The sequence below is a fragment of the Prunus avium genome, chromosome 6 (assembly GCF_965620075.1).
Source record: "Prunus avium chromosome 6, drPruAviu1.hap1.1, whole genome shotgun sequence".
Lineage (NCBI taxonomy): Eukaryota > Viridiplantae > Streptophyta > Magnoliopsida > Rosales > Rosaceae > Prunus > Prunus avium.
The window spans coordinates 30,392,464-30,412,871 of record NC_142289.1 but is presented as its reverse complement, the minus strand read 5'-3'; the positions used below and the strand labels follow the sequence as shown (position 1 = coordinate 30,412,871).

The following is a 20,408-nucleotide window of genomic DNA, read 5'->3' as shown; positions in this document are numbered from 1 at the left end:
CTTGCATTTCCAATATTCTTTTTAATATTTCTTGCATTTCCAATATTTTTGTAATTTTACTTGCATTTCCAATATTTTTTTTAAATAGATTATGCAAGCACAAATGTGGTTCGGTGCTATTGGGGAAAGCAAAAAAACTTTCAACCATCAACAATGTTGGGAGGTGGTGAAAAATTGCAAACGATTCATAATTATTTCCATGGGTTCGACTGTTGTGTTGAACAAGACGCCACTTCATAATTCAACGGCATCGGATTCGCCTTTGGATTCCCCAATGAGTCAAGACTCACCAATTCAATTAGAGTTGAGGCCTATTGGTCAAAAGGCGGCCAAGGCGAAGAGAGGGAGTACTTCTAGCAATGATACTGCAAAATTTTTGGAGCAAATTGCAAGAAATGACACCATGAGAATTGAATTAGACATGAAAAAAGATGTGGACGAGAAGGCAATGAATGAACAATATGCAAGAGAAAGGGAGTATATACGCAAACAAGACATTGAGAAAAAGGATTGGGAAACCATGACCATAAATACAAGCCATATGTCCCCTGAAACAAAACAATTTTGGAAGCTAGAACAAAGGAACGTTATAAGAAGAAGACTTTTCTGTGATGATGGACCTAGCAATACCGATTGGTTAAATAATAAAACACATTAAGTTAGTTTGCTTGCCTTTTATTTAATTGTATTGTTTGTTTTGTATTAAAGTAGTTGTAATTCTTGTCTTATCTGAAAATCTTATCCATGAATTTTATTTGAAAAATTCATTCGAATTATGATATATGAATTTTATAATAAATATTGAAACGTGGAAACCAAAAATCTTCTCCAAATTAATTGTTTAGGTAGAAGAAAAAAAAACGAAAAGTGAATAGTATTTGCCCTTAACATGGTAATGGGTGAAAACACACCTTACTTTTTGCAAGGGCTGCCACTATTCACTTGAATAGTATCTGCCCTTGCCTTCCCTTGCCCTTTGCCATGACAAATGAGTGGAAGTGCTCTAACACACCGGTGTGAATGTGTGATCTACAAATTAACGATTTTTTTAAGTTTAAAACTTTCAATTATTTTCGCCAGAGCGCGCCTTAAGACCCAAGCCCGCCAAACCTAAAAACCTATTTTAAAAACTATTCAAAACAAAACAAGCCCAAAAATTCCACCGCTCAACCGAAACCCAATCTCCACCGTCCATTCCCATCTCCCGAAAATCCAACCGCTCCACGTCATCGATCCGCACCTCACAAACTCAACCAATCACATTCCACCTCCTCCCACTATATAAACAAAACCCCAAACCTCAAACCCGACACTTTCACAACACAACCTTCGTTTCAAAGCAATCTGTATTTCTCTCTTTCTTCAAAAGTCTCTGAAAAATCTCCGAAATTTGCCATGGCGCCCAAGGCAGAGAAGAAGCCAGCTGAGAAAAAGCCAGCGGAGGAGAAGAAGGCCGAGAAGGCCCCTGCAGAGAAGAAGCCGAGAGCCGAGAAGAAGCTTCCCAAAGAAGCCTCTGGTGCCACTGACAAGAAGAAGAAGAGATCCAAGAAGAGCGTGGAGACCTACAAGATCTACATCTTCAAGGTCCTGAAGCAGGTCCACCCTGACATTGGGATCTCAAGCAAGGCCATGGGGATTATGAACAGCTTCATCAACGATATCTTCGAGAAGCTCGCCCAGGAGTCTTCGAGGCTCGCTAGGTACAACAAGAAGCCGACGATCACTTCCAGGGAGATTCAGACTGCTGTAAGATTGGTTTTACCTGGTGAGCTCGCTAAGCACGCTGTCTCGGAGGGGACCAAGGCGGTGACCAAGTTTACTAGCTCTTAGGGCATTTGGGGAAATGGGTATTTTGTGATCTGGAATTTAATTAGGGTTTTTAGTTGTAAAGTCTAAATTTGCGGTTGGCATCTGAGATGCATAGGGTGTTAGGTTGGTTTAGGGTATTTTGTAGTTTGCTTTTTGTGAATCAAATTTGAACATTTTGCTTGGTGATTTCTGGGTGTAATTGATCTCATATTAATTAGATGTTCTTGTTTTGAATCAAATTATGCTTAATTGTGTTTTTGAAACTGGAAATTTTTTATTTTTTGGGATGTCTGGTTTCATTATTTGCCCCCTCTAATTTGGTCTGGTTGAAATCATGAAAATAGCCCACCAACCAGTTATTGTAGGTGCTTAACAAGTAAGTTGAAGTTTGGGGTTGTGGTTTAATACAAATCAATGTGTGTCTTGTTATATTTTTGCATAAATACAAACTTTTGTACACTGTTTATGTTTGTACACAAGCAATTAACTCTAAACATAAATTAAAGTACTAGATTTAAATCTCATAATCCAAACGGACTTGGACTCGTTTGGAATGCTGTATAAGCTTTGTATTAATCCTAACAGTGATGCACTAGAAACTAGTATCTAAGGCAGTAAGCCCTGCATCAGGCAGAAACCATTCGGGTTAGTTTCCATGTACAACTCTATATCTCTATTCAATTTCAGAATGTACATAATCAACAAACACAAAATTCTTTTCGAGTTCACGTAAGGCATAAGCCAAGGCAGCACTTAGAAGTGCAAAGCCGGCCAAAATGATCCGTAGCTGCAGATCTGAAGGAATCCCAGCTGTTGCGCAGAAAACAACAGTTGCCCCAATTAGCAGCTTCTGCCATGTCTGGAATGCTGTATAAGCTTGCTTACATGAGGAACATTTGAGGGTGTGCTGCTCAAATCTGTCTAACATCTGCAAAACAAAGTTAAAATAAAAACTACGTCAAATAGCAGCTTCAGATAGAATTTGTTTAGTTTGCTTTTCAAGAAAGGAAAGAACTGCTTATCACCTGACGTTTTGATAAGACCATTGATGGCAAAGGTTGTTGGTCACTGCTGCCAAACCACTCAGGTTGGCTGTTGCCATGCCGCCTCAGCCAATTCCGAAATGCCAAGACGAAGCGATCTGCTTGTGTGGGAGTGAATGTGATTTTTGTGTACTGCTTATTAACATCACCAGATTCCTCCTTGGACATGGAGAGAAAGACCTTCTCTTGACCCTGAAGGACAATCATGTCTCCATCATATACCTTATTTGAAGTCCAATGCTCTTGCCATCTAGGAACCACCTGAAATAAGGAAAATCCAAGATTATAAGGATATTTAAAAAAATGAACTTGAAGCCTACTATGAGCGTAACATTCAGATTGGTTTACTGCTAAATTGTTTGACAAAATCCTAACTTGACTTGGGAATAAGAAATCAGCAGGAGAAAGGACTGACAGCAAGTAAGATCAATATATTTCACACACAAATCAAAGTAAGAACTTTTGGAAGCTCATTGAAAAGTGATTGCTTCTCAGCTCATATGGCATTCTATGCTCATAATTTGGACTGGTGACTAATCCCTTCTTCTATAGTTTAATAACTAATCACATACAACTTATCTCAGTGTCAACCAGAAAAGCTAAACATCAAGTGTCGTATGGAGAAAATCGGGAATTCACATATCCTCTCATCAAGTTATATTAAGTTATAATGAGTAAAAGTAATTTATTTCTACACAAGAGACTATAATAGTCTCCACCATCAGGATCCTGCCGGACAACATGTGCTGGTTCACCAAATTGTTGTTATGAAGTACAAACTACGACATAAGATAACACAAAGTTCATACCTGCCACCAAGCAGGCCCTGGCATGCTGAACTGAAAGAAGTTTCGAGCACTACAAACAATAGAACGAGTCTTCCCTGGTGCCATTGGAACGTTGAAGGAACAAATCCATATAATCCATTTTTGATCACCAACTAGTGGAAGCTTTGTGTCAATCTCTATCCTGGATAAAACATGATTTAGTTTTAGAAGGATAACATCCAAGTCCTACACATAACTCATATAATCTTTTACTGCTTATATGAGGGTGATGAACTTACTTGTTCAAATAATAACAAGGAGCTATAAACTCAGCAGTAATCCGTGGGTTGCCTTCATTTGCTCCAGCAAATCCCCATTGGCCGCTGGCCTCCACTTTAAATGGCAAAGGCTTGGCTCTATCTCTCCTTCCTGTAACCTGTTTGAGTGATTTCACAAATAAGTAAAATGGAAACTTTATCTATCATGAAATGAACTTCAATTGCCAAATATTAACGTTCCCTATTCTACATTGCCCATTTCCTAACACATCCCGATTAGCAGAGCTTGGATCTTAGAATTCACATGCCAAGTACCACAGAGCAGAAAAAAAAAAATTGGTCAAGTTCCAAAGACCAACACATGCAAAATACATGTAGCAAAAGTACACAACATTAGATTGGAACAGACACAAATGTGTATGATAATACTTTCGTAGATTTATCAACCCACAATACGCCAACTGCTCAATTTACTAGCATTCAGTATTACCACTCTAACTGCACGACTTTATCTGGTTAAAGAGAGGACCAACCAACTAAAAAATTTGCTTGAATAACGAAAAAGAAAGAAAAGCCCAGATATTAGATCGAACCATATACCTTGTGATGAGCGAAGTCAATGTGGGAAGGATCAGAGACATTTTCCATGAGGGTATCATATCCATAGAACAGATCACGCTGGATTGTCACTGATGAAAACTCAGGTTTACCAAATTCCTCAGGCAGCCTAAACATTGAATAAGTACATCACATCAAAAGGGCATTAAAATATTCAGTAATCAAAGTATAACAATTAACAACTAACTATATTAAACAATTAAAAAACAATTCGAGCACAGTAATCAACAATCCTAATCACTATATTCACAAATTAAAAATTCACAAGAGAGACATAAAATGAATCAATTACATGGGAGGCTTAGTGGCATTAGCTCTTTCCCATCCATTCTCATCTGGCCAAACAAAGAGTAGTCCTTGAGACACCAGTGTAGGAAACCTTGTAGCACATGCTCTTGGAGACCGAAGGGCACGAGCCTCAGGACCTTCAGATGAAGCCTGCGGAATCTTAACACATGATCCACATCCGTCAAATGACCATCCATGGTATGAACACTGCAAGTTTCCCCCTTCATCAATCCGTCCTTCCTGCAAAACCAAATAACCCCACCCATGACCCAGTTTCTCATTTAATTATCTGAACATTTTAAACCAGAAATTGATGTTACGCTTACATTACAGTTACATGGAAGTCATCAAATTTTATATGATTAGTGAGGACCAACTGTACAAAAAGAAAGCAACCTAACGTATTCAAAAAGACCAACTTGGGGAATTTTATTGTCTTATTGTTCTTTCTTTTCCTCCAAATTCTCGGCAACCAAACAGAGCATAACATTAATCTGACAAAAATGATCAAGTAAGAGTGAACCCAGAAAAGCTTACAGATAAGGGCGCGAGGCGGTGAGGGCATTTGTCATCAAAAGCAACCCATTCACCAGAAGACTTATCATACCAGAGAACAAGGTCACGACCCAGAAGCTGAAATGGGGTAGGCAAGCGAGGGTCCAAATCTTCAATCAAAGAAACTGGGTACCAATGATCCCTCCAATTGAACTTTGTTGTCGGGTTCTCATCGTCAACCTCATCCTCAACTCTGTAATCTTCACCATCTTGTTCTGTCTGTATGGGTGGTGCCTCTGGGTCTGTGGTTTGTGGTTGGGTTGTAGGCACAGCTACTCTCAAAGGAGATAGACTTTTTGCCCTACCTGGTAATTTACGATTTGGGTTATTGCTGGAGATCAAGAAAGGAAGTGTCTTGGGAGGTTTGGGGGTTGGTGATGATGATGATAGAGTGAAAATTGTAGAAGAAGCAGAGGAAGAGAGTAAAACTGCCATTATGGGTTTGTTTCTGATACTTCAATTCTGTGATTTTCTGCTGAAGAAATTGGTCAAGGTAGGCTCTAAAAACGAAAATGGAGGACTTTGCGTGCAAGTTTGAAATGGGGCCCTTTGTCCTTGCCTGAGCTAGAGAATTCCAGTTTAAGCACTGAGGAGATTAACGGTAATTTCGGGAGGGAAAATTGTGCACAAAATATTGTCATTTGTGTCGTGGCGAGAGGTCATTGGTTAGGTTTTGTTTGGTGTTGACGGTGCCGGCCCTTAGTGAGTGAGCTACGGTTGAAATCACGTCCACAACTTTGGAAGACAGTAAAACTTGCTGATTCAGAGTTCAGACGTGAGACAAGGACACGAGTACAGAAAAATCCAGAACTGAATTATGGACTAAGTGGAAATTTCTTTGGACTATTTTCTTAAGGTGTTTGTTTTTGGACCAAGTGGCAATAGGGTTCATAACATGGACCCTATAAGATCCTTATGGCCCAATAAACTCTTACTTAAAAGGGGGTGAGGGTTGCGGCTGGCTGGGTGTTGGTGGGAGCGGCACGGGGTGGGTAGATCTGGGTTGTAAATTTTTTTTTTTCATTTTTTTTTTCATTTTCCAAATATTTTATTATTATTATTTTTAAAACTCAAACAGTAAACATTTGACAATTTCACGGAAAATTAGATGGAGTTCGAAAAATTTGACGGTAAGGGCTAATTGGATATTTATAATAATTTTAAGGATTAAATTGGCTGAAAAATTAATTCGGGGGTTAAGTTCGATTAGGGTGATAGTTCAAGGGGTAAGACAACTAAAAATCCAAGGGAAAAAGTCACATTGGTCATTGTAGTTTGCCGGTTTTTCCAATTTAGTCATGTAGTTTTAATTTTGTCAATTTAACACATGTAGTTTGATTCTATCACAATTCAATGACACATCCAAATTTTTATCTAATTCCATCCAAAATTCCATCCAAAATACCCCTCCACATAAGAGACACGTGTTCATTCCTTCAAGAAATTGAATGGAAATTTGAACGAGTCCTCAAATTGCAATAAAATCACATTACATGGGTCAAATTGCAAGAATTGAAACCACAGGGACGAAAGTGAGAATTTCATTAAACTACAGGGACGAAAAATGACTTTTTACCTACTTAAATCGAGCATACATGTTTGAGTGCCAATTTATGCTTCGAATTAAGTTTTTACTTTAAACAAGTTTTTACTTTAGTAGGGTTAGGGTTTATTGTTTACAATTTAGAGGCATGCGAATAAGAAAGTAAAAATAACTAGGGTTTAGGGTTTAGATGTATCTCTCTTAAACTCTGGTTATATTGTTCCTTCTTCTCTTTTCAATTAATCAACAATGTTTTAGTAAACATAGAGAGGTACACTCTCAATTAGCCAAATCCGTTACTACGTTGCATTTTATATAACATAGAAGTATAATCAGAATCGAACGCGTGATACATAAAGAATTTTACATCCCGCTAACGAATGCGCTTCTCTTATTTTCTTAACTTGAATTTGATTTTCCTTCAGGAATCAGAAACTAGAGTATGATCCTTCTATTGAAACATACATTAGAAAAAACATAATAATACTAGTTTAGAATCAATTAAAACAATTCACATCCATCTCTCTCTCTGTCTAACTTAAACTCTTGCATCTTTATTCTTTACACAAACGAGTTCTAGTACTACTAGTAGCATTAAACATCTCGCTACCACTCAGTTTAATACATTCAAAAGTGAACATGAGAAGAATTTTGAACTCTCGCTCTGTGGTACTCAAGACATTCCTGGTCCCCAATCCAGACAAGTACGTTCATCCGGAGCAGCAAACTCAAATTGAGTTAATTTATTAGGGTTTACTTCCTGAGAGCAGATATCATGCCAAAATACTCACTTCTTTGGGTAGGTCTGATGGTCAGGGCCAACGTCACGGGAACCAGTGTTTATATAAGGCCCTCGAAATGTTGCTTGGGGTGACAGTGGCTTTGAAGGGTCAATGACAGGCTTTGGGGATGACCTGGAAAACAAAAAACCACATTATGCTAACTTTTTTTTTCCCCTCATGAATTAACATAACGCTATAGTGTGTATTCATCATCATTGAAATGGCAATCTACTTACGCCATGTAAAAGGGAAATGCCAAGCCCGCAGCTGCAAAAGCCACCAAGCCAGTAGCAACAATGGCATTCCGTGCTCGGGCCATTGAGAGTACCAAAGCAAACTAAACATGAAGTAAACAAGAAACATAACTTGTATATTCAGATAGATTCTTCCATGATACTACTTCAAATTAGGTGAATATGAAACTAAGTATTTTGGTATGCTTCCAACCGAACAATTTCATGGCTATTGCCTCGAAAATTATAGCCAGTATATTACAAAAAGAGCAAACTTCTATTTCATTTCCATAACCAATGCACACGCCAAGTTCAGTCAAAGAAAATGTTCAGCCGACTGTAAAACTAGGCAAGGAAATGCTCAATCCATAAATTAGATAGACATTATCTCTTGCTATCTAACCTCCAAGCTGTAAAAAGAAGGCTATACAGATTCTAACTTCAATTCAAACAGTAAATCTTAGGTTCAAATCAAATCTCACTAAAGAAAAGAAAGACAAAGATACATTTAACTCCTGGTAGTTCCAACTAAAGTTCTCCACAACAAGTATGCTTCAAATATTCACATTCATGAATCTTGATTAAACACTCCAATTTACATCACGAAATTGAAAAGCTATCACTCTGTTTCTCATCTCATGGATTTAATTTTCAGCATATTTTGATCCAAACGGATAATTAGGCATTCGCACACAGAAAGATCAACCCTTTTTCAATGAGTAATGAGTGAGAGAAAAAAAAAGTTAATCCAATCATATTTCAAAAATCGAAGAAAACCCTAATTTTGAAACCGAATTATGCATAATGAATTGGCCAAAACAGAAATGGAAGTTCGAAATCGCAATTAAGAAACTTGAAAGTGAACGATTGAATCACCTGAGTCACTTCCAATTGCTGCCCAGAAAGAAATAATAGCTGCCCCAATACTCACCGACTCGGGATTCGGGTTAAGACTCGGGGACTGAAAGTGTTTACCGTTTTTTTCGGTGAACTGCTCTTTCATTTAGGAAGAAACGGGGCAAAGCATAACAAATGAGGTTCAGGTAAGTTATGACCCAAAACATTTATTGGGTCAGAAGACAGATAATTCTATCGGCACCTTAAAATTAAATTATCACACCCATAAAACATAATGTGATTTTTACGGTTTTAGTTTTTTCTTTCTTGAATAAAGGCGATAATCTAAACTAAAAGGAGAGGGGGTTTCTCACACACACTATGAGTTCGAACTTGACACCATTGATTTGCAAATAAAATCCATTTTCCACTCAGTTAGCCCCATTGGCTTATGGTTTTAATTTAATTTAGTGTGATTATAATGGTTACCCGGTGTCTAGAAAACGTTTCATCATTTTCTAGCTTTTATGTTTAAAATGACTCGGGGTGGCAATCTTAGGTCTGGAATTTCAATTGTGACAGTGTGATCTATTGGGCATACTTGTCTTGCAAACCCATTTTGTAAAATATGTATCTCCTTTGTTTCTTAGACTTGTGGCCAAAGAAATTGAGACTAGGATAATCCCACATCCATGACCAGGTTAAAGATGCAGCTGTTAGATGCGTAGTGAGTTGGTTATTGGGAAATTACAATGTACATCAACTGATGACCCATTCAAAAGTTCGACATTTCCCACGCAAAATGAAGACCTACAGGAGATAAAAACTGACATGAACACAAAGCCAGCAATCCCAAATATCTTTGCACATAATTAATTTACTTTCCAATCATTCTGACAAAAATGGAGAATTGCTTCTCAACAATCACAAAACTATTCAGCATTCATGACTACTTCCAATCAATTGGGAAAGCATAATATTTAGCAGAATCACCGCTGCATCCATCCATTATTCTAATTATGAGATCTCACTTGTTCTAAATCAGAGAAAGCAGAGCCGCAAGAAGCTTAAAAACCCACAATCAGAACATTATCATTCAAGCTCACCACTTGTTCTAAATCCACACAAGCAAAGCAGTAAACCAGAGGTAAACAAACAACCATGTACGTTATAAAAGTCATCAACAATACCACAGATTACATTAATAATAATCACTACGCCTCAATTCTCCAAATGAGAGAATTACCCTACTGTGCCAAGACCCAAACATCCATATTACTTTTGAACAAACCATAAACCTGTTTATCTAACATTTCAGTTCTAGAGATTACAAGGTGAAATTGAACACAACAATCACTTTGCAAGCACCTGCTGGGCTTGGTTCTCCTGCTGTTGCTGATAGTTCAGTGGCCTCCTGAAGAGCATGATGTGGGGCTCCGGGCGATGAATTGCATAGTGAACCCAGCCACGGCTCTGCTGAACTCCAATGGCACGCCATTCATTCTGAAATCAAAATGCAAAGGGAAAACAAAAGGGGTTACTTAATTTCAGATACCAAGGGTTTTCATGTTCACAGAGATCAACGCTTCTGATTTTACAACTTAGCAAAACCATATATTTCAAAAATCTCAATCCTCTTTTTTCCCTTTCCTTCAGGTTCTCAAAAACCAAATAGCACAATGATTTTTTACATAGACATCAGAACCCAAAAACAAAAACGCTCGTTACAAAACCTCTACATATCACCGAGAAACAAAAATTAGGAATTCAATGCCTTTTCAAATTAAATTAAATTAAAAGATCCTAATAATTTGGGATTCCATGAACTAAAAAGCAATAATCCACTACATTGAAGAACCATATAAACCAGTATAATATATTGCATAATAATTTGGGTTCCATGATTGAAACATTAACCCAATTACACCAAACAACGAAAAAATCCTAACTAGATTCTAGGTTTTCACACATTTGCATAACTGAGATTCAGAGTTTGAATTCCAATTCTTTAATTTCTTCGGCAATCAAACAGAACTATGGCTCCAAATAACAAAACAAAGAGAAACCAATGAATCTTAGGAAAAAAAATGAAAAAAAAAAAAAAAAAAAAAACCTAAGCACTTACTTCAGAGAGAAGCCGATTTTTTGGGAGCAGTTTAGCCACTTCCTGAGGAAGAACCACATGCCTATACAGACGGTCAGAAAAAACACATTCACTCAAGAAAAACAAAGCAGCAAACAAAAGAAAGCAAAGCGAAAATGAAGGTACCTGTACTCGTAAATATCATCGAAATACTTCTCGGAGTATTGGATCTGACCCATATTCAGGGATCGCTCTTTCAACCCAAAATCTCAAACAGGGTTTGTAAAATTTCGAAGTTTAATCTGCGAAAATCGAACGAATTTTCAAGAAATCAAATGAAGTCGAAATTCTAGAGAGAGAAAAGAGAAAAGAAAAAAGAAAAAAGAACTAAAGCAGAGCAACAGGAGAAAGGGCATACCTCAGAGAGAGTGAGGGACGAGATTAAATAAAAGAGAGCGTGAGATTATAATGAAAAGGGGTGAGGGGGATGGGATGGGAGTGACGGTGGAATAAAAGGGAACTTCAAGAAGGGGTATTGTGTAAATTTGCTTTCCTAAAATGTGCTCTTGATCATTTTGTTAATAATTTTGTATTTGAAAGAAAAAGAACGCCCCGTTATATGGGTTTGAATTTCAAAATTTTGAATTTTTCCCGCTTTTGATTTTTTTTTATGATTTCTTTTTCTCACGTAATTTGTTTCACAACGGCAGGATTATTTGAAATTATCATGAAATATTTAAAACCAAGTCATTTGCAATGATGAACATTGAAAAAACAGAAGGGTGAAATGTGCATGTCACACTGCACCAACACTAGAAATCATGCAAATCACACACGGGCACCAGGTTGCAAATCAATGCTCTTTTCCATTGGGTTAAACCCCATAAACCAAATATCATGCAAATTGATATTATGGAAATTATAGTTGGAAAAGAAAAAAATGATGCTGAGAGTGAGAAAATGGGTTGTATCTAACAATCAATAACGCTCAAGGCTAACTAGTTAATAAGTTAATACGACGCTAAACACTTGTTTAAACCTACTTTGCAAGATAATCTTATGATCCGAACCAGTCTTTTCTTAAATACAACATGGAGTGAATCTCACATCTTTTATTGCGTAATAGAGCATTTTCAAGGAATAAGACAAATGGGAATGACAACAGAAATTGGCTTTTCCCACAAAAATTTCAAGGAAAATCATGATAAACAAAACTACTCAACACTTGAATCTCATCGGACCTTCTTTACAAGTTTAGAGCCAAGGAGCTCAATTCAAGTTTGGAACTACAAAGAAAATCACAATGGAACTGGGCGAAAGGCATAAGCTACAAAAATGGAATCCCATGGCCAGAAGTAGAAATAAGAGTGTCATAAAAGGCACAGTTCCAGAAGACAGGAGTTACCAAAATTTCTGTAAGTCTCTTCATTAACCTACTCTTTCATTAACCTACTCTCACTTTTCTGTTGCCCAACTGAAATCTCTCAGTTTCTATACGCTACCAAAAAAACAAAAACTGCCTGTAGGGTTGGTTGTTGTATATTTTCTGCTTTTCTGTACACCAAGAGCCAAGGGGAGTCATGTACATTTTGAAGGAAAATGATCCACAAATTAGTTGGCTTCTCTCCATTCCAAAATAGAAGACTTCGATGATCCAACACTCAATTACTCTCTTTTCAAGCAAGAATTCTGCACTTAGGGACGGGCTTCCGCAGCATGGATGTCCCATGGAAGATCATCATTTGGTAACTTCTCCTGTAATTGCTTATCTGAAAGGGAAAATATGTAAATAAATAAACTTGAATTAATTAAGCATTTAAAGAAAGTAAATCTCTTTCTCCAAAAGTTCACGTACCTCATTTTGGGTCAACTTCTCCAAACCAAATCTCTTTTTCCATATTGATTCTGCCTCATCAGCAGCTGGCACAACAAGACTTTTCACATTTAAGAACGCAAGAAACCTCTCAATACATGAAAATAAAGTCTGGAAGTAACCCTACAAAAAACAATAGTGAATTCAAGTCAGGAAAAAAAAAATTCATATAAACTTCATTGATTCCAAGAGAAAAAAGGTGGCAATGCGACCACACAGCGGTGTAAAAATAACCTGTCCTTGGTAATCAGCACTTGTTGCCACTAAAGGAAGCTCTGCCACTTCTGCTCCATAGATACAAAACATTCCGGCTGACACAACCAATTGGCTGCATAATAAGCAATATATGTCAACACAGACAATTTTATCTATACTAACACTATATGACTGCATTTTGATATGATGCTCACTTTACTGTAATTATTGCACAGTACATCCCACCAAATTCTTGGGTCTGGATGGTCCCCCTGCAAATTCAGTTGATATAATCAGTCAAAAGTGAATTCAACTGGGTACTACATTATGTGATAATTTACACAATCAGAGCAACCAAAAGAATAGAGGCTGAGTATGACTACTGAAAAATAGAATATCGTGGCTCACCCATAAAGCATTTCTTTGATGAAGTCAAGGCGTGAAGTAGGATCAACTATTGGGGCAAAACGATCCTATAGCACAGAAATGAAATTGACAAATAAGTACGCATAAAATTTAACCCCTGAAACAATGGCAGAAAGTCATCTAGTAACATCAGACACAGATGCCCAATTATGCACCATATAGACAAAAGCCTGGAAGCATGGGACATCAAGGCATGTCAAATCACCCATTAACATCACCAAATACAACACAACATTCTCCCCAATATAGGAAAATAAATTAAAATTTGATTTACTACAGCTAGGTTGGCTACTATAATTAAAATAACAGATATTCTTAACAGGGAAACAAATAACAAGTTTACTCACATGGAATATCGCAAGAGCCTTTGAAAGCAACTGTAAACTTTCATCATCAGTGGACGTTTTCCCATTAAGCACCCTCCATTTTATATCAAGATTAGCCCCAAACTCTGTACCTTTCTCATTGTGCTTCTTCCTTACAACATTCAGTAAGGAGTCCGGAAGCTTCTGTCCCCCATGAACTACCAACTTCTGCAAAGCTGAATGAACCCTGTGGCAATCAGGGCAACAGAACCACTTTCCTTTCGGTATTTCCTGGAGACCAAAATGTTTTCAAACGAAGTATGATTAAGATAGCAGCAAAAATACAGCGCACAACCAAAACAAGAAGGGGAAAAAAAACATATTAATTACTGTTCACAATAAAAAAAACAAAGGAAGACTGAGGCACCTTCAAATCTTCAATCCCGTTATCCTTCAAACAGCCTACATGAAACTCCTTTTCACACTGGAGAGTGAGGAAAAGAATAAGCACATCAATTAGAACATAAGGGTTAATCATAAATAAAGTGGAAATGTAAAGCACTTCAAAGCCAAGACTTAATAAGTTAAGAAAATAAGTTAGCAATCAAAGTACCTGATCACACAAAATAACTGTGCCAGGACCAAAATCAGAGTCGCTGAATTCATGTCCTCTGCAGACATCAAAATCAAGAATATTCATATTTTCTAATGGAAAATCTGAAAATCATGATAAGAAGTAAGGTAATGCACCAAACATATGGAAAGCAGTAATTTCTCAGTGGCAATTGTGTAATATAGGGAGACTAGACACACAAATAAAATCACCAAAGGGTTTTGCCAAAATTTAGTGTTCTACGATAGCTGCAAATATTTTTCTGGTTCACTATAAACTAATATGAGAAATAACCTGCACAGTGCGCAACCACCAAATTTCTCTTCGAAAGTTGTGACAATACGAATGCATCGGTTGGTTATTTGTTCTATAGGATCAACTCCTGCAACTCTTCCAGCTGCAACAGCATTGGCATTATGCTCCACAAATTTCTCTCTCTCAAACATAGACTGGCACTGTTTACAGTACCAAGTACCTTCAGGGACACTTGGTAGAGAAAGGCACTCTGCAATTGGCAACAAAGTAAATAAAACATGTAACTCATGCACAATACATTACAAGCATACTATACCCTTCTCTGTTTTTTTATTTATCTTTTTCCCTTACATGTGTTGTAATTATCAAGCTACTATCTTAACTAGTTACGAAAAAGGATCCAACAAATAAGCCAAATGAAAAACCCGATTTAAATGACTGCATATGCATTTGAAAACACAATATGCATGTAGTAACAATATCAATAGCTTAAAGATTCAAGTAAAAAAAGAGATAATAATTAGCAACCCCATTCATGAATCCTACCATTCAAAGAATAAAGTGAAATGGCTAACTGCACAAGTTCTATTTGCAACTATTTTAAACAAACTGTATAATGATATGGGAGTAATTAAAAAAACAAGAAGAATAACGACATCAAAATGTAAGGGACAATTGGAGATAAATCCTAACAATTAATTCTATGGAGCGAAATCACTCTTAACCCTCCATGTGGAGGCAGCTAAGGCATTGGATTGTGCATCCACGCATGCTTGCCTTCCTGGCATACAAAATAGAATTGAGGGTCTAACGTATCACGTTGCAATTTTATCTGTGTTATTTTCGTCCAGCCACTAGCTTTTGTATCTGTTGAGCTCATCTCCCCTACCCCCCAGAAAGGAAAAAAACCAACAACAAAAAAAACCCCATTTTCATGTTTTTATTTTCGACAAAGATATTCAAGGTTAAATCTATTTGCACTTTCTTCTGATCACCACACCAATCATAATACTCTTTTCCCTTAAAAAAAATAATAAGAAACAGGCTTTTTTATTTAAAAAAAGAAACAGTTCAAAAATAGTGAGCAAGGAATCCACTTCTGGAAAAATAACTAAAAATCAAACCTGCAGCAGCAACTCTATCCTAAGAAAAATAAAACACAAAACCAGAATTTGCCCAAAAAAACTATACATTAGTTACTTTCCAATCTCATAAAATAACAAGGAAAGATAGCTCATAAAATAACAAAGGCTACGCAGAAATAGCCCAAAAGTGAACCCTAATCCAAAAAACAATTGACCTCCTCACCGCCGCACACATTCCCAAAGACCCTCCTATTCCTTTCAAGCCAGAACATTGTCATCATAGCACATCTCCCCAGAACTGTACACCTTATTAATCCAATTTTTAAAAATTAAAAAGGAAAAGAATTTATTTTCTTCTTTTCCTTCTCCTTTCTCCTACCCCCTCCCAACCCTAACCCTAACTTTTTATCTTTGCAGGTCATGGCACTACTGGTGTGTGTGTTACCTCAGTCAAATTACTTTTACTTTTAATTTTTATCCATTTAAGTAACAGATTAAAGATTTTTAAAAGGTCAGGATGAAATGAGAAAGTTATGAAAGTTTTACAGAGGGGGCATAATGGGACAAACGATGTGCAAACAGAAGCAATCCACTACTAAAACATACCCATCTCTGTCCTTCTTTACCTATTGAAAGAAATATATATTGAAAATAACTTTTATAAAAGTAAAAATAAAAAGAATTGCCCTCGCTTCTCGATCCCCTTTCACCGCTTCCATGTCCAGCCCTTTTTCAACTGAGGAGGCTCAACAGTTTTAAGGATGCAAATAGAAGCTCCTTCAATATATTACCTAACATATATACTAATGAAAAGTTCCACCAGGTATTTGAGAATATGCGTTGATGCAACAAAAACAACTGTGAAAATCACCTTTGTGAAAAGCCCTTGGACAATTATCACAGCACAAGAGATCTCCTCCATCTCGACACATGGAGCATAGGTCATCATTCTTCTTTGCAGATGACTTCCTATTTCTTGACAGAGATAATGCCAATTCATGGAGAGATACCCCATTAGATGTGTAAATGAATAGGTAACTGCCAAATAAAGCAAATCAAAGTCAAACGATAATTTTTTTATAAATAAATAAATAAAAGAACACATTAACGAAAACTGCCCACAATCTTTCCACCCAAAAATCAGGCAGACAGGCCCATGGAGAACTTGCATTCAATCATGATTCATGTCATGTGACAGAGCTAGAACAAGACCAGGACCAATACACACTGCAAAAGTCCAGGACCAATACACACAAGACCACAAACTTAGACCCAACAACCCAAAGAATATAACCAAGGACTCACGGCTTGCGACGTGATGCAAAACCAGCATGAGCTTCAAACTGCGATGCACTGACCTGCCAATTAAACGTAAGAGAATCATATACCTGTCACTAACACCATAAGTGATAACAATTCAGTAGAAAGTCAACATACCACATCATTGCAGCAGCTACAACTAATGCCAGGCCCCTTTTTATAACCGACCAACATTTTCTGCCAACAAAAAATCACTACTGAGAAAATAAAATTCCACTTCAATTAGGCAAAACTGCTGTAGATATTTAATTGCAACCTCCCCATGAGAATAATAGGCTACTTCTGTTCCATCTGGCAAAACATCTTCCTCAAAAACCAACTTGTGCAACCGAAGATCCCTTTCAAAAAAATGTTAGACAACAAGCAAATTAAGTGCACAGATTAAGATAAGAAAGAAGCAGCAAATATTAGAGCTCCCATCAAGGGAAAAAATAAACATGAGACAGATAGAAAACACAAAAGAGAGAGAGAGGTTAAATACTTTCTTGTTACTCGTCCCTGACTCTTACTTTCTGAGGAGCTACACTTCAATGTGGTATCAGGACGCTTTGGTACTGTAACCGGCTTTGGTGAGCTATACTTTGACACAGTATCAGGAAACTTTGGAGCTGGAACCGGCTTCAGTGAGCTACAATTTGACATGGTATCACGCCCCTTTGGAACCGTAACCGGCTTTGGTGATCTACAAGCACACCCTCAATTAGAAATCATAGCATATGAATTAAAATACTATTTATGATATTCTTTTGGACTTATATTTGACAGAAGAATAAAACCCCTGAATTACAGATCACACATAAAAGCATATAATTATGTACATATCACACATAAAAGTATATAATATGTACATATCACACATAAAAGTATATAATATGTACATATCACTATATACAAAAGCCTAGATAGCAAAATCTTTTAAAATACTTAAACCTCCCTTATAAAAAAAAATGTAACTTTCTCTCTGTCAATGTTACATTAAACACATCGGTCATCTTGTAAACATTTAGCATCAACCCATCAGAGGCAGAAAGACTTGTTAGAAAGACAGATAACATATTACCAAAAGAGCGGGGAAAAGAAAGCTTACTCATCACTATGGTTAGCACCTACAGCAGGCGTAGCTTCACCATACTTTTTTAACTCCATGCATGAACTACAAAGTAGCACTGCTGACCTAGTACCCTCTTCGTGAATAGATTCTACATTTCATCATATGACAAAAGTGTTATGTATATGCAAAATACTCATCAAGAGGAGTTGTAATTATTTATATGGACGTAAAAGCAACCTTTGCAATTGAGACAGATGGTACATTTGTTCATCGATGAGCAACCAACAGCAAGTCTAACAGCTTCTTCCAAAATTCCCAATGGAGAATTTTGGCATACGGTCATGACATCCCGAAGGGTATTGCCATTTTCAAGATATATATAGTCCGGAGGACGTTTATTTGAACTACCCGCATGCAGCTCAAACACCGCAGGTGTAACAACCTATAAATTCGATAAATTGATCTATCAACTCTTCACAGCAACACTGTAAGATTTATGAACTACAAAATAAAATATCGTTAAACAATACTCACTTCAGTTCCTTGGCAAGAATCACAGTGACACAATATGGAAGAGCCCGTAATCACTCCCATAAGCCACGTATCTCCAGCTCCTCTTACCTAACAAAAAATAAAAAATGAACCACAAGATAAGCCATAGTCCAGCCCAAACCACAAAACACTAATAATATGCACACAATGAAGAAACAAAACCACCAATCGAAACAATACCTTTCTAAGGTACTTGACGGGCTGCCCCTCGAGGATACCGGTATCAAGAAAATCTTTTAATTTAACAAACTTCCTCACCATCTTCGGCATTTTCATCTCAAGTTTTGATTTACTAACAAATGGGCTTTTCTGCATCTCCGAATTTAACTGTTGGGAATCACTTTTCCCGGGTAAATTATTCACTTTCTCCGCTTTCGGCTTCAATGCTGACCGAGTAAACCGCCTCTCCGGCTTTTCAATCACCTCTCCTTCCACCTTATCCCCGCCACTCTCAATCATCTCCGGCAATTCTTCATCGACCAAAGGCTTTTCTGGTCCACTCTTCTTCAATTGCTCCTCCTGAGGCTCATCTTCATTCACCGAATCACCAATGCAACCCGTCTGGGGCTCATCGTCGACTGCCATCTCAACCTCACCGTTCTTCAACTCGTCTTCGTAGACCCTCTCGCTCAGCACAGAGTCATCCACGTGGGTTTTAGGCTCGTCGTCGCTTATGAGGTCCACCACATCGCTTTTGGCGTCCTCTTCGCTCATGGTCTCATCCAAATCCTCCATAACCTTCACATTGTCGCCCTCAACCATCTCCCCACCCGCCAATATATCGTCACCACTCGTCAATTTCTCGTCCCCAACATCCTTCTGCACCTCGTTCGTGGTCGCTTTCTTCAACCTCTTACCATTCTCATTCTGAGAATTACTGCCCCGAGTCCGTCCCAAAGAACCAGACACTTCAGCTTGGGCCTTCAACGCAAACGCGAACTCACGTTTCAGGCCCGTCCGGACCTTAGACATCACCACAAACTCCTCAAAATCCGTACCGTTCGCCATGCACCGCCTCGGATCAATTCAAAACCCTAGAAATTTACCCCCAATCACTGGCTCAGATTTGTATTCGAAGAACTGCAAATCCAAACCCAGACAAAACCTTTGTTTATATACGTGTGGGGTTAAACTGAAAAGGCTCGAACTTTTTTATATAAAAAAACATATAAAATATGAATCCGAAGGAGTTGGGTTTCTGAGAAAAAGATAACAAATTAGGGTTTCAGAGAGAGAGAGAGAGAGAGAGAGAGATTTATTTCTGCGTTTTTGGGAGGAAATAGGAAACGTCGGGTTGTTTTTGAAGAAGAGCCACCACCAGGTATGAATCAAAGAAAGAGAGAGACAAATAGAGAGGGAGAGAAGGAAAAGGGTGAGTCCACCTGTAATTTTCTTCATTGACGAAACTACCCCTGACACCACGATTTCTTTTCTAGTTTATATTTTTTGGATTGCGGTCCTCTATGTTTTAATTATTTTCATTTGCCCCCCGGCCTTCCCCCAATCCGCTTGCAATTTCCGGTTTTTGTTTACTGTCTTGTGATCAAAATTGGAAAGGTAATAATTAGGATATAATGTTTTGAGTTTTTCTATTTTAAACCCCACACTTTTCTTTGTTCACCCTAAGAGCATCCACAGTGAGGGGGTGTATAAGGGGGTGTATGTTAAATATACACCCATTGTGATCAGAATCACCCGCAATGGGGGGTGTATATAAATGTATAATTACATCACCACCTTGGAGATGTATATTTAGATGCAATTGTACATCTTTTTTTACATCTCTTGCAGGTGGGACCCAGCTGCAAAAAGGTGAGGGAAAATGGAGAAAAGTGGCTTTACACCCCCGAAAATACACCCTCTCATTGGAGCAAAAAGCGTATTTACACCCCCCGGA

The 20,408-nt window shown here is 37.6% G+C and overlaps 5 protein-coding genes across 6 annotated transcripts; 1 reads left to right on the top strand and 4 right to left on the bottom strand.

Annotated features, from left to right (window-relative positions):
- Positions 1–1,314: 1,314 nt before the first annotated feature.
- LOC110755323 (histone H2B.1) lies at positions 1,315–2,072 on the top strand. The gene has a single exon (XM_021956505.2). The coding sequence runs from the start codon at positions 1,396–1,398 to the stop codon at positions 1,828–1,830; it is 435 nt and encodes a 144-aa protein (XP_021812197.1). The 5' UTR covers positions 1,315–1,395; the 3' UTR covers positions 1,831–2,072.
- A 154-nt stretch (positions 2,073–2,226) lies between these two features.
- ACD1 (Pheophorbide a oxygenase family protein with Rieske 2Fe-2S domain-containing protein) lies at positions 2,227–6,028 on the bottom strand. The gene is made up of 7 exons (XM_088255002.1): positions 5,341–6,028; positions 4,808–5,043; positions 4,498–4,624; positions 3,919–4,055; positions 3,662–3,821; positions 2,835–3,113; positions 2,227–2,737 (listed from the first exon to the last, which is right to left on the bottom strand). The coding sequence occupies exons 1-7, from the start codon at positions 5,791–5,793 to the stop codon at positions 2,483–2,485; spliced, it is 1,647 nt and encodes a 548-aa protein (XP_088111128.1). The 5' UTR covers positions 5,794–6,028; the 3' UTR covers positions 2,227–2,482.
- A 1,339-nt stretch (positions 6,029–7,367) lies between these two features.
- Positions 7,368–8,960, bottom strand: LOC110755265 (uncharacterized). The gene is made up of 3 exons (XM_021956441.2): positions 8,793–8,960; positions 7,920–8,020; positions 7,368–7,815 (listed from the first exon to the last, which is right to left on the bottom strand). Exons 2-3 carry the CDS (start codon positions 8,000–8,002, stop codon positions 7,689–7,691), a joined length of 210 nt encoding a protein of 69 aa, XP_021812133.1. The 5' UTR covers positions 8,003–8,020; positions 8,793–8,960; the 3' UTR covers positions 7,368–7,688.
- Positions 8,961–9,901: 941 nt separating this feature from the next.
- LOC110755337 (cyclin-dependent kinases regulatory subunit 1) lies at positions 9,902–11,411 on the bottom strand. 2 transcript variants are annotated; one of them, XM_021956512.2, is made up of 4 exons: positions 11,255–11,411; positions 11,023–11,138; positions 10,879–10,939; positions 9,902–10,256 (listed from the first exon to the last, which is right to left on the bottom strand). In XM_021956512.2, exons 2-4 carry the CDS (start codon positions 11,073–11,075, stop codon positions 10,107–10,109), a joined length of 264 nt encoding a protein of 87 aa, XP_021812204.1. In that variant the 5' UTR covers positions 11,076–11,138; positions 11,255–11,411; the 3' UTR covers positions 9,902–10,106. The 2 variants fall into 2 exon arrangements, with proteins under 2 accessions (XP_021812204.1, XP_021812205.1); XM_021956513.2 differs by lacking the exon at positions 11,255–11,411 and having other exon boundaries at positions 11,023–11,239.
- A 612-nt stretch (positions 11,412–12,023) lies between these two features.
- On the bottom strand, positions 12,024–19,850 carry LOC110755284 (Acyl-CoA N-acyltransferase with RING/FYVE/PHD-type zinc finger domain-containing protein). Its single transcript, XM_021956465.2, has 18 exons — positions 18,692–19,850; positions 18,494–18,580; positions 18,197–18,401; positions 17,996–18,107; positions 17,390–17,590; positions 17,165–17,246; positions 17,026–17,085; positions 16,894–16,946; positions 16,460–16,626; positions 14,543–14,753; positions 14,249–14,306; positions 14,063–14,119; positions 13,678–13,926; positions 13,313–13,377; positions 13,120–13,176; positions 12,944–13,037; positions 12,692–12,832; positions 12,024–12,605 (listed from the first exon to the last, which is right to left on the bottom strand). Exons 1-18 carry the CDS (start codon positions 19,517–19,519, stop codon positions 12,513–12,515), a joined length of 2,820 nt encoding a protein of 939 aa, XP_021812157.2. The 5' UTR covers positions 19,520–19,850; the 3' UTR covers positions 12,024–12,512.
- Between the last annotated feature and the right edge of the window lie 558 nt (positions 19,851–20,408).